The sequence below is a fragment of the Chlorocebus sabaeus genome, chromosome 8 (assembly GCF_047675955.1).
Source record: "Chlorocebus sabaeus isolate Y175 chromosome 8, mChlSab1.0.hap1, whole genome shotgun sequence".
Lineage (NCBI taxonomy): Eukaryota > Metazoa > Chordata > Mammalia > Primates > Cercopithecidae > Chlorocebus > Chlorocebus sabaeus.
Genome location: NC_132911.1, coordinates 141,801,206 through 141,814,947, shown reverse-complemented (window position 1 = coordinate 141,814,947; position 13,742 = coordinate 141,801,206). Strand labels below are relative to the sequence as shown.

At 41.5% G+C, this 13,742-nt stretch overlaps 1 protein-coding gene across 3 annotated transcripts in view; it reads left to right on the top strand.

Moving 5' to 3' along the window:
• Window positions 1-13,742, top strand: part of FAM135B (family with sequence similarity 135 member B) — a 352,320-nt gene that overhangs the window by 324,492 nt on the left and 14,086 nt on the right. For 2 of the 3 annotated variants that reach the window (XM_073018372.1, XM_008001609.3), the window contains exons 13-14: window positions 6,719-8,744; window positions 10,908-11,074. In XM_073018372.1, coding sequence (XP_072874473.1) covers window positions 6,719-8,744; window positions 10,908-11,074 — 2,193 coding nt within the window. The remainder of the gene's footprint in view (window positions 1-6,718; window positions 8,745-10,907; window positions 11,075-13,742) is intronic. The other variant, XM_038000098.2, reaches the window with a different exon arrangement.

Here is a 13,742-nt window from a genome sequence, read left to right as displayed (position 1 = left end):
GTCTGAATGCCACAAAGGAGAGTTTCTCTTAATAGAATTCAAGCTCGGCAGTATTTTTCTGAGAAAGTAGAAATCTGTCTTTCCCAGGTGTAACATCATCTTGTATCATAACTCTACTTTGACTTATGACTATAGAGCATGAAGTTTACTTTGAATCTTCCCATTATAGAGTTGAGGACAGTGACCTCTAATAGGATTAAAGCTTATTTAAGTTCCATAATTGTCCAAGGTCTTGTCGCTGGGTAAATGGCAATGTCAGAATTGAAAATCAGGCTTTTCTGGCTCTAAAGCTGTCTTTTACTCTGTAAATATTGTGCATAAGATGGAGAAATGCTTTAATATTTACAGGTGGGGATGATTACACATACTTTGATAAGTTAAAAGTAAAAGGATGACAGGTTTTGACAGCTTTTTGTTTGTGCAGTGCCATTCTGACACTAACTACCCAGAGGTCGAACTTCACCATCTAAGGGCAGAATCCTCGATGAACTTTACCTTTAAATACCAGACACCAGGTTGGATGCGGTGGCTCACACCTGTAATTCCAGCACTTTGGGAGGCCAAGGCGGGTGGATTGCATGAGCTCAGGAGTTTGAGACCAGCCTGGGCAACATGGTGAAACCCCATCTCCACTAAAATACAAAAAAAAAAAAAAAAAATTAGCCAGGCATAGTGACATGTACTTGTAATCCCAGCTATTTGGGAGGCTGAGACAGGAGAATCACTTGAACCTGGGAGGTGAAGATTGCAGTGAGCTGAAATGGAGACACTGCACTCCAGCCTGGGCCACAGAGCGAGACTCCATCTCAAAAGAAAAAGTAAATAAATAAATAAATAAATAAATAAATAAATAAATAAATAAAACCAGGCATCAGCTCAGGGGTTCCCAGGCTACCCATATTCTGAACAAGTGGCTGCAAATTGTGGGTTTCCATAACCCTTCAGGTTCAATAATTTGTTAGAATGACTCCCAGAACTCAGGAAAGCATCATACATATAATTGCATTTTTATTATAAAAGATACAACATCCAGTTAAAAAGGAGATCCATAGGATGAGGTCTGAGGGCCCTCAGACATAAACATTCTGTGCCCTCAGGACTTACCACCCTCCAGGCACACCGGTCTGTGTCATCACCAGAGACACTCACCTAAGCCTCAGAATTCAGAGTTTTTATCGGGGGTTCATTGTGACCAAAATCAATCTCCAGGTCACTCTTTCCCAGAAATCAGGCTGGTATTACTTGACTGAATGTCTTAACACTCTAGTCACATGATTGGTCTTTCCAGCATGGCCAACCTCTATCCTGAACTAATTTATTAGCATAAAGTGTTTAGGGATTCATCATGAGTCCCTGGTTAGCAAACACTATCAAGACCCCATAAATAACAAAGACACTATTATCATTTAAGAAATTCTAAGAATCTAGAGACTATCTCTTAGGAATTAGGAATGAAAAAAAGTCAAATTCTTTTTTTTTTAAGTTATACTTTAAGTTCTAGGGTACATGTGCACAATGTACAGGTTTGTTACATATGTATACATGTGCCATGTTGGTGTGCTGCACCCATTAACTCGTCGTTTATGTTAGACATATCTCCTAATGCTATTCTTCCCCCCTCCCCCCACCCTACGACAGGCCCTGGTGTGTGATGTTCCCCACCCTGTGTCCAAGTGTTCTCATTGTTCATTTCACACCTATGAGTGAGAACATACGGTGTTTGGTTTTCTGTCCTTGTGATAGTTTGCTCAGAATGATGGTTTCCAGCTTCATCCATGTCCCTAAAAAGGACATGAACGCATCCTCTTTTATGGCTGCATAGTATTCCATGTTGTATATGTGCCACATTTTCTTAATCCAGTCTATCATTGATAGACATTTGGGTTGGTTCCAAGTCTTTGCTATTGTGAATAGTGCCACAGTAAACATATGTGTGCACGTGTCTTTATAGCAGCATGATTTATAATCCTTTGGATATATACCCAGTAATGGGATGGCTGCGTCAAATGGTATTTCTAGTTCTAGATCCTTGAGGAATCGCCACACTGTCTTCCACAATGGTTGAACTAGTTTACAGTCCCACCAACAGTGTAAAAGTGTTCCTATTTCTCCACATCCTCTCCAGCACCTGTTGTTGCCTGACTTTTTAATGATCGCCATTCTAACTGGTGTGAGATGTATCTCATTGTGGTTTTGATTTGCATTTCTTTGATGGCCAGGGATGATAAGCATTTTTTCATGTGTCTGTTGGCTACATAAATGTCTTCTTTAAGAAATGTCTGTTCATATCCTTTGCCCACTTTTTGATGGAGTTGTTTGATTTTTTTCTTGTAAATTTGTTTAAGTTCTTTGTAGATTCTGGATATTAGCCCTTTGTCAGATGGGTAGATTGTAAAATTTTTCTCCCATTCTGTAGGTTGCCTGTTCACTCTGATGGTAGTTTCTTTTGCTGTGTAGAAGCTCTTTAGTTTAATTAGATCCCATTTGTCTATTTTGGCTTTTGTTTCCATTGCTTTTGGTGTTTTAGACATGAAGTCCTTGCCCATGCCTACGTCCTGAATGGTATTGCCTAGGTTTTCTTCTAGGGTTTTTATGGTTTTAGGTATAACATTTAAGTCTTTAATCCATCTTGAACTAATTTTTGTATAAGGTGTAAGGAAAGGATCGAGTTTCAGCTTTCTACATATGGCTAGCCAGTTTTCCCAGCACCATTTATTAAATAGGGAATCCTTTCCCCATTTATTGGTTCTGTTTATACAATGGATTACATTTATTGATTTGTGTATGTTGAACCAGACTTGCATCCCAGGGATGACGCCAACTTGATCATGGTGGATAAACTTTTTGATGTGCTGCTGGATTCGGTTTTCCAGTATTTTATTGAGGATGTTTGCATTGATGTTCATCAGGGATATTGGTCTAAAATTCTCTTTTTTTGTTGTGTCTCTGCCAGGCTGTGGTATCAGGATGATGCTGGCCTCATAAAATGAGTTAGGAAGGATTCCCTCTTTCTCTATTGATTGGAATAGTTTCAGAAGGAATGGTACCAGTTGCTCTTTGTACCTCTGGCGGAATATGGCTGTGAATCCGTCTGGTCCTGGACTTTTTTTGGTTGGTAGGCTATTAATCATTGCCTCAATTTCAGAACCTGTTATTGGTCTATTCAGGGATTCAAGTTCTTCCTGGTTTAGTCTTGGGAGGGTGTATGTGTCCAAGAATTTATTCATTTCTTCTAGATTTTCTAGTTTATTTGTGTAGAGGTGTTTATAGTATTCTCTGATGGTAGTTTGTATTTCTGTGGGATTGGTGGTGATATCCCCTTTATCATTTTTTATTGCATCTATTTGATTCTTCTCTCTTTTCTTCTCTATTAGTCTTGCTAGTGGTATATCAATTTTGTTGATCTTTTCTAAAAACCAATTCCTGGATTCATTGATTTTTTGAAGGGTTTTTTGTGTCTCTATCTCCTTCAGTTCTGCTCTGATCTTGGTTATTTCTTGGCTTCTGCTAGCTTTTGAATGTGTTTGCTATTGCTTCTCTAGTTCTTTTAATTGTGATGTTCGAGTGTCAATTTTAGATCTTTCCTGCTTTCTCTTGTGGGCATTTAGTGCTCTAAATTTCCCTCTACATACTGCTTTAAATGTGTCCCAGAGATTCTGATATGTTGTGTCTTTGTTCTCATTGGTTTCAAAGAACATCTTTATTTCTGCCTTCATTTCGTTATGTACCCAGTAGTCATTCAGGAGCAGGTTGTTCAGTTTCCATGTAGTTGGGTGGTTTTCAGTGAGTTTCTTAATCCTGAGTTCTAATTTGATTGCACTATGGTCTGAGAGACAGTTTGTTGTAATTTCTGGTCTTTTACATTTACTAGGAGTGCTTTACTTCCAACTATGTGGTCAATTTTGGAATAAGTGTGATGTGGTGCTGAGAAGAATGTATATTCTGTTGCTTTTGGGTGGAGAGTTCTATAGATGTCTATTAGTTCTGCTTGGTGCAGAACTCAGTTCAATTCCTGGATATCCTTGTTAACTTTGTGTCTCATTGATCTGTCTAATGTTGACAGTGGGGTGTTAAAATATCCCATTATTATTGTGTGGGAGTCTAAGTCTCTTTGTAGGTCTCTAAGGACTTGCTGTATGAATCTGGGTGCTCCTATATTGGGTGCATATATATTTAGGATAGTTAGCTCTTCTTGTTCAATTGATCCCTTTACCATTATGTAATGGCCTTCTTTGTCTCTTTTGATCTTTGTTGGTTTAAAGTCTATTTTATCAGAGACTAGGACTGCAACCCCTGCTTTTGTTTGTTTGTTTGTTTTCCATTTGCTTGGTAGATCTTCCTCCATCCCTTTATTTTGAGCCTATCTGTCTTCTCTGCACATGAGATAGGTCTCCTGAATGCAGCACACTGATGGGTCTTGACTCGTTATCCAATTTGCCAGTCTCTGTCTTTTAATTGGAGCATTTAGCCTGTTTACAGTTAAGGTTACTACTGTTACGTGTGAATTCGATCCTGTCATTATGATGTTAGCTGGTTATCTTGCTCATTAGTTGATGCAGTTTCTTCCTAGCATGGATGGTCTTTACAATTTGGCATGTTTTTGCAGTGGCTAGTACCAGTTGTTCCTTTCCATGTTTAGTGCTTCCTTCAGGAGCTCTTGCAAGGCAGGCCTGGTGGTGACAGAATCTCTCAGCATTTGCTTGTCTGTAAAGGATTTTATTTCTTCTTCACTTACGAAGCTTAGTTTGGCTGGATATGAAATTCTGGGTTGAAAATGCTTTTCTTTAAGAATGCTGAATATTGGCCCCCACTCTCTTCTGGCTTATAGAGTTTCTGCCGAGAGATCCACTGTTAGTCTGATGGGCTTCCCTTTGTGGGTAACCTGACCTTCATCCTGGCTGCCCTTAACATTTTTTCCTTCATTTCAACTTTGGTGAATCTGACAATTTTGTGTCTTGGAGTTGCTCTTCTCGAGGAGTACCTTTGTGGAGTTCTCCGTATTTCCTGAATTTGAATGTTGGCCTGCCTTGCTAGGTTGAGGAAGTTCTCCTGGGTAGTATCCTGAAGAGTGTTTTCCAACTTGGTTCCATTCTCCCTGTCGCTTTCAGGTACACCAATCAGATGTAGATTTGGTCTTTTCACGTAGTCCCATGTTTCTTGGGGCTTTGTTCATTTCTTTTTACTCTTTTTTCTCTAAACTTCTCTTCTCACTTCATTTCATTCATTTGATCTTCAGTCACTGATACCCTTTCTTCCACTTGATCGAATCGGCTACTGAAGCTTGTGCATGCATCACGTAGTTCTCATGCCATAGTTTTCAGCTCCATCGCGTCATTTAAGGTCTTCTCTCTGCTGTTTATTCTAGTTAGCCATTCATCTAATCTTTTCTCAAGGTTTTTAGCCTCTTTGCGATGGGTTTGAACATCCTTCTTTAGCTTGGAGAAATTTGTTATTACCAATCATCTGAAGTGTACTTCCATCAACTCTTCAAAGTCATTCTCCATCCAACTTTGTTCCATTGCTGGCGAGGAGCTGCATTCCTTTGGAGGAGAAGAGGTGCTCTGATTTTTAGAATTTTCAGCTTTTCTGCTCTGGTTTCTCCCCATCTTTGTGGTTTTATCTACCTTTGGTCCTTGATGATTGTGACATAGAGATGGGGTTTTGGTGTGAATGTCCTTTCTGTTTGTTAGTTTTCCTTCTAACAGTCAGGACCCTCAGCTGCAGGTCTGTTGGAGTTTGCTGGAGGTCCACTCCAGACCCTGTTTGCCTGGGTATCACCAGCACAGGCTGCAGAACAGCATATATTGCAGACCAGTAAATGTTGCTGACTGATCCTTCCTCTGGAAGCTTCGTCTCAGAGGGGCACCTGGCTGTATGAGGTGTCAGTCGGCCCCTACTGGGAGGTGCCTCCCACTTATGCTACTCAGGGATCAGGGACCCACTTGAGGAGGCAGTCTGTCCATTCTCAGATCTCAAACTCCATGCTGGGAGAACCACTACTCTCTTCAAAGCTGTCAGACAGGGATGTTTAGGTCTGCAGAAGTTTCTGCTGCCTTTTGTTCAGCTATGCCCTGCCCCCAGAAGGTGAGTCTACAGAGGCAGCCAGGCCTCCTTGAGCTGCGTTGGGCTCCACCCAGTTCGAGCTTCCTGGTTGCTTTGTTTATCTACTCCAGCCTCAGCAATGGTAGATGCCCCTCCTCCAGCCTCGCTGCTACCTTGAAGTTCGATCTCAGACTGCTGTGCAAGCAGTGAGTGAGGCTCCATGGGTGTAGGATCCTCCGAACCAGGGGCAGGATATAATCTCCTGGTATGCTGTTTGCTAAGATGATTGGAAAGGCACAGTATTAGGGTGGAAGTGTCCTGATTTTCCAGGTACCATCTGTCTTGGCTTCCCTTGGCTAGGAAAGGGAATTCCCTGACCCCTTGTGCTTCCCGGGTGAGGTGATGCCCCACCCTGCTTCAGCTCACACTCCATTGGCTACACCCACTGTCCAACAAGTGCCAGTGAGATGAACTCAGTACTTCAGTTGGAAATGCAGAAATCACCCGTCTTCTGCATCACTCATGCTGGGAGCTGTAGACTGGAACTGTTCTATTCAGCCATCTTGGAACCAAGTCCTCAAAGCCAAATTCTTTATTATACAGTTAGACATTTGAATAACTTGTAAACATAGATTCTTATGCTATGATACAATTTTCTTTCTTTTTTTTTCCATAGGGCATAACTTGAGTGTTTATCCTAATTTTGATGTTCCAGTGACAAGTCCTACAATAATGAATCTAAAAGAGAAAGAAGATAACTGTATGGTAAATGGCAATTTATCTTTTAGGGAAGACCTTGTCTTATCTACCATAAAACCATCCCAAATGGATTCTGATGAAGAAGTTATAAGGTGTCCAGAGCTGGCTGAGAATGTGGCCACACAAAATCATATGGATGTGTGCTCTGAATCTCAGGTGTATATAACAATTGGTGAATTTCAAAACAAAGCACGTGTGCCTGAAGATGAATGTTGGACTGGCCAAACATCTGATGCTGGGACATATCCAATGGCAGATGTGGATACTTCTAGAAAGAGTCCAGGCTCAGAGGATGGACAGGCCCCAGTGCTGACCTACATTGATGTAAAATCTAGCAATAAGAACCCCTCCAGAGCTGAACCCCTGGTGGCCTTCAATGCTCAGCATGAGAATAGGAGCTCTAGAGATAAGTGTGGATTAGACAGGACTGGGCTAAGCAAAGTGGTAGTAGGTGGAAGTCACCAAAATGCCATCTCTTCAGACAAAACAACTCTCCATGAATTAAGTACTCTAGGAAAGGGAATAGATCAAGAGGGGAAGATGGTGCTGCTAAGCTTGAAACTCACCCCCTCTGAGCCCTGTGATCCACTAAATTCTACTGTGAGGGAGCCCTTAGATATTAGGTCTTCCCTAAAGGACTCTCATACAGAAGAGCAGGAGGAACTCTCAGTGCTATCTGGGGTCATCAAGAGATCTTCATCCATCATATCTGATTCAGGCATTGAGAGTGAGCCAAGCTCCGTCGCCTGGTCGGAGGCCCGAAGCAGGGCTCTGGAGTTGCCCAGTGATCGGGAAGTCTTGCACCCATTTGTTCGAAGACATGCCCTCCACCGGAACTCCCTTGAGGGTGGACATACAGAAAGTAACACAAGTTTGCCAAGTGGCATCCAGGCTTCTCTCACCTCCATTAGCTCTTTACCTTTTGAGGAGGATGAGCGGGAGGTGGCACTCACTAAGTTAACCAAGTCTGTATCTGCTCCCCATATCAGTAGCCCAGAGGAGGCTGCTGAAGATGCAGACACCAAGCAGCAAGGTGGAGGTTTTGCTGAACCTTCAGATATGCTCAGCAAGAGCCAAGGTTCCCCAGGACCTTGCTCTCAACTTTCTGGTGACTCTGGAACACAGGGTGCTGCAGCGGACCCTCCCCTGGTAGAGATAGTTTTAGATGCTGACAACCAGCAGGGCCCTGGATACATAGACATCCCCAAAGGGAAAGGGAAGCAGTTTGATGCTCAAGGACATTGCCTTCCTGATGGCAGGACTGAGAACACTCCAGGTGTTGAAACCAAAGGTCTTAATTTAAGAATACCACGTGTCATGGCACTTGAAAACCCCAGGACCAGATCTCTTCCTAGAGCACTTGTGGAAACCCCAAAGGGCATACCTAAAGACTTGAATGTGGGTCAGCCAGCTCTTTCCAACAGTGGCATCTCAGAGGTTGAGGGTCTCTCTCAACATCAGGTGCCTGAATTGAGCTATACATCAGCTGCTGATGCCATCAACATGAACTCAACAGGCCAGCAAAGCCAAAGCGGTTCACCTTGCATTATGGATGACACAGCATTTAATAGAGGAGTGAATGCCTTCCCGGAGGCTAAACATAAAGCAGGCACTGTGTGCCCCACTGTGACCCATTCCGTTCATTCCCAGGTTTTGAAAAACCAAGAGCTGAAGGCAGGCACTTCCATCATGGGGTCCCATCTGACCTCTGCAGAGACCTTCACTCTGGACAGTCTGAAGGCTGTGGAGGTTGTGAACTTATCTGTGTCTTGCACTGCCACCTGTCTCCCTTTCTCATCTGTGCCCAAGGAGACCCCTGCCAGGGCTGGATTCTCTTCCAAACAGACCCTGTTTCCCATCACCCATCAGCCTTTGGGATCCTTTGGAGTTGTTTCTACCCATTCCAGCACGTTGGATGAGGAAGTCAGTGAAAGGATGTTTAGGTAAGCTGGCTGATGGGCTTACCTTTCCCACAACAGTCTTTTAAATTTTTCCACATATTTCTCCATTTCATGCATACTATTTCAAAATTTAGATATCTGTGATTTTCTGATTTAAATAAGGTAATATATTATAGATATAATATATCATATATTTAATTCATATCATATGAATTAAAAATGCAGAATGCTGTAAGGAAGTAAAAATGGTCAATAAGTCTACCTCCAAATGTAGCCACGGTGTATATTCTTCTGCATTTTTTCTATGTGAATCTATATCTATTTATGCTTTTTATACAAAAATGAGACCATTCTGTATAAATGGCAATTGTAAATGTTTAATTTAATAATATATTAGAAATATCTATGTTTATAAATCTATGTTTGCATCATCATTTTAATAATTACACAACATTCTGTTGCGTGAATATACCATGATTTATTAACCAAATTCTTTACAAATGAACCTTTAAATTTTAACTATTGATTGATTGATTGATTGAGACAGAGTCTCGCTCTGTCACAAGGCTGGAGTGCAGTGACACAATCTCAGCTCACTACAACCTCCACCTCCTGGGTTCAAGTAATTCTCCTACCGCAGCCTCCCAAGTAGCTGGGACTACAGGCACCCACCACCACGCCCAGCTAATTTTTGTACTTTTAGTAGAGATGGGGTTTTACCATGTTGGTCAGGATGGTCTCGACCTCTTGACCTCTTGATCTGCCCTCCTTGGCCTCTCAAAGAGCTGGGATTACAGGCATGAGCCACCGCACCCCACCAATTTTGTTCAATTTTTATTATGAATATTATAACTCTCTTATGAATATCATTGTACCTCTACCTTTTCATGTTTTGAAAGGAGAGTTCCTTAAGAGCCTTTGAGGAATACAATTCTTCATCAGATTTGACTCCCAAACACCCTTTAACACTGTGGGGCTTTTAAGTTTACCTTTGTAATGGCAGAATTCATTTCTTCATCCTTGTATTGGGCTTGTATTCACATTGTTCTCCCATCTGTAAACTGTATATCTGATTATGTATATAATAGAATCACTTTATCAAAACATCCCATCTTCTTTACCCTTCTGCAAAATGCTAAAGAGTTACATATTAATGGTGTCTCCAAAAGAAATTGCCACAGGCAGGTAAACATTGGGTTTTTTGTTTTATAAAGAATATTAAATACCTATCATATGGTACTTGTCATTAATTCACTGAGTACACAGCAGACATAGCAGATGCTGTCCAGTACCTGTCTGACCAGGGGTTCCCTTGCTTTTATTGTATCTGCAGTCTAACGGAGAGACAGACACATGAGAAAAGTAGATGAGGGCAGTGACTGGGTAAATATGATGTTTCATGTGTGCATGGTGGAGCCAGAAGGAAAAGCACCTAATTTGGCTTGGGGAAATGAGTGTGAATAGGGATAGTGGCCAGGCAAAGCTTCCTAAAGAAGATGGCATCTACTCTGAGAAGAAAGTATAAGAGACGATGATGAGGAGGAGGAGGAGGAGGCTAATAACAGATAATAACAAGAAATAGTAAGTGTCAAATTTGAGATTCTGACCTTGGCAGTCTGACTCCAGGGTCCAGTCCCTTAACCATCGTCTTGCCAGGTAACCAGACAAACAGCATCATAGCCAAGTGAGACAGGCATTTCAGGCACACAGGCCCTTGTGCACCAAGGCATGGAAGTAAAGCCAAGACATGTGGTTCATGCAGAAAATGATAAGAAATGTGTTATTTATGGAGGCTGGGAATGGTGAGGAGTGATGCTGGAGAAGCAGGGGAAGGCCAAGCCATGGTGGGCCTGGGTGTCAATCAAGTCAAGAAGCTTTCACTTTTTAAAGATTGCGTGGGGCCTTGGAGCTGGGTGGAATCTTTGATATCCTGTCATTCTGTCTCCTGTTCAATGCAGGAATCACATAAGCATCTGCAGAACCAAAACCCATAGAGGCTTTGGTTTTCATAGAGTGCTTTCCTGCCTCCTTGTTCAGAACAAAGCTTCACTCACTAGCATGTCCCCTGGGGGCTCAAGTCAGCGATTGCCACTCAGCAGGCACTTTGCCTGTGGGTGCTCAGCCCTCCTACATACCAGCCCAGCTCATTTCCTGTTCAACATGAAACACACAGCTTGGCTTGTGATTAATTAGTGTATTCTCCAGTTTTTATCAGGCCAAAGAAAAATTTAAAAAAGAACTGAAGATTGAAGGATTTCTGTACAGTGACTTAACTGTACTAGCTTCTGATATACCATATTTCCCACCAGAGGAAGAGGAAGAAAATTTGGAAGATGGAATTCACCTGGTTGTCTGTGTCCATGGCCTGGATGGTGAGTTCTAAAACAAGTTTTCTTCCCAAATTCTGTCATATATACAACTTATAATATTTATGCATTAATTTAGATGAGGCATTCATTCAACAGAATGTTCTATTAGCAACTATGGAATGACAGTAATTGTGATGAATCTAAGGAAATGATATGGCCTTGCTCTTAAAGAAAATATCTCTCTGTCCCAAAAAATCTGTTAACTAAATAAAATACATGAATGAATGAATAAATGTAGTGAAGGAGTGAATGGGATAAATCAATACATAAATAAATGGAATAAATGATGAATAGAATAAGTGTACAAAGTAAAAGAATGAATGGAGTGAATGAATTAATGAAATTAATATATTATGGGAATGAATATATTAATGAAATGCATGAACACAGTAATTTGAACCCATGAATTCATGGAATTCATGAGTCAATACAATGGTCTGAATAAAGGAAGAAATGGAGAGGAATGAATACATGTATTCATTTTGAGGAGCTCAGGTTAGTGGCCCAAACTATTTTGCTACCTATTTTTATTTGCCTCCCACTTATAGAATACCTTTTCTATACCAGGGACTTTGCTAGGTTCTGGGATTTGCAGGAACAAAACAAACTTTCTCACTCATCAACTCAATGTCATGCATGACCAGTCTGTACCTCTTGTGTGTATGACACTAAAGTAAAATGAGATAAGACTTTCAATATATTTGTTAAAATAAGACATCTGATCAGGCTATAGGCAATTTTTTCCATCATGTATGTGAAAGATGAGGAATGTTATAAAGATAGAGAGGCTTCACCCATTTTGTACTGTCAGAAAACGGAGCCATGGATCACATTATCAACTGGGCAACAAGTCATGAAAACCACAACCGATACCAAGCACAGGGTGCTTTGGAAGATGAGTTGTCTACTTCGAGGTGCATCTGCCTAAACTTGCAGAATTTTCAGGATCCACTTGTTCAAATTCAATTTCCAAGGGCTTATGTGTATTAACAGAGAGCTGAGCACATTGATAACAGTTATGAATATTGACACAACTCTTCATGTTGTACAAAAAACTCAAGATTTGTATTCTTATAAATGTTCTCAGTTTATTAAGAACACCATATTAAATCATATTTTCTGAGAAAATTTTAAGTTGCAGAAAGTTCTCTTTCCCTCAGTAGCTGAAGGAGAGGGGGCCATTCCCACCCCTTGCTTAACACTTTATGCTGAATATAAACACTTGCAGCTTTTGTTTTCTTAAGGCAGGCCCTGGCATATCATTAGGGAACTTCAAACAATAGCAACAGTGGAACCAAAGAGCCTAATTTTACTGACAAAAATGAAAGAGGGAATGAATAATAATTAACATCATAACACAAAATGCAGAGATTTCCTTAAAAAAATGACCATTTTATGACTGTGACCCTACAAGTTTGGGCATGTACTCTGACAGGCCACTAACATGGGTGGCGTTTGGGCATATCTGAGTCATCCTTAAGCATCAGGGACAACCCCGAACACCTGGACTTCCCCCAATTCCATGTGGCACATTCACCCTCCTTTGAATCATTGGGTAGTTTCATAAAGAATGATATTTTCACTCACAGTTTACAAACTATTTTGGAACTATGACCTGTGGGGCATATTTACATGGTAAAGTAAGTGATTTATATATCCAAATAACCAGCTTCTAACTTTCAACTCTACAGGGAACTTATTTATTTGTTTGTTTTTTTGAGGTGGAGTCTTGCTCTGTCCCCCAGGCTGTAGTGCAGTGGCACGATCTCGGCTCCCTGAAAGCTCCGCCTCCCGGGTTCACACTATTCTCCTGCCTCAGCCTCCCAAGTAGCTGGGACTACAGGCTCCCACCACCACACACAGCTAATTTTTTGTATTTTTAGTAGAGACGAGATTTCACCATGTTAGCCAGGATGGTTTTGATCTGACCTCGTGATCCGCCTGCCTTGGCCTCCCAAAGTGCTGGGATTACAGGCGTGAGCCACCGCGCCCGGCCTCTACAGGGAACTTTCAAGAAATAGGACAAACATTTATTAAGATGTAATTGAACCTGTACGACCAACATTAAATGTATGCCTCACTATACTTGCATATAAACCTTATTCTGTTGTATTAAATCCATTTTTTTCACATGACTTTTTTTTGGGAATGCATTTCCTGTGTTCTTCATGCCTTGATAGCCTTGCATTCTTAACCTTTCATCCCTCTGCCCCGATGCCCACTGCTGTGCCTCCATAGAGCTTGCTTTGCCGTGACTCTTGTTCCCAAGAGACAGTCCTAGTCTATGTAGATCACTGTGCCATGATTGGCCAATTGGGAGGTAGGGGGAGGCTTGCAGATTACCTGTAAATGGCAGTACTAGGTAGTCTTTTATTAAGCAAGTAACTGAAGACGGGGCTGGTAGGGGTCCCATTGTACCCCATCAGCCATGCGAAAGAACCACTTGCAAAATGGGATTTGCTGTGGAAGAAAGGGAGGCGGTGTACCTCCCACCGTTCCTGCATGCAGAGTGTTCACAAGCCACATGCTCACAGATCAGGGATAACTCTATCGAGGTGGGACTGCTAGAAAGGACCAGACTCTGAGTGTGGGGGCCCGAGGGGTGGCAGGAGAGCCGGGATTGTAGCTGTTTTAGTTGTTTATATTAACTACTTAACCAAAACTGAGAAAA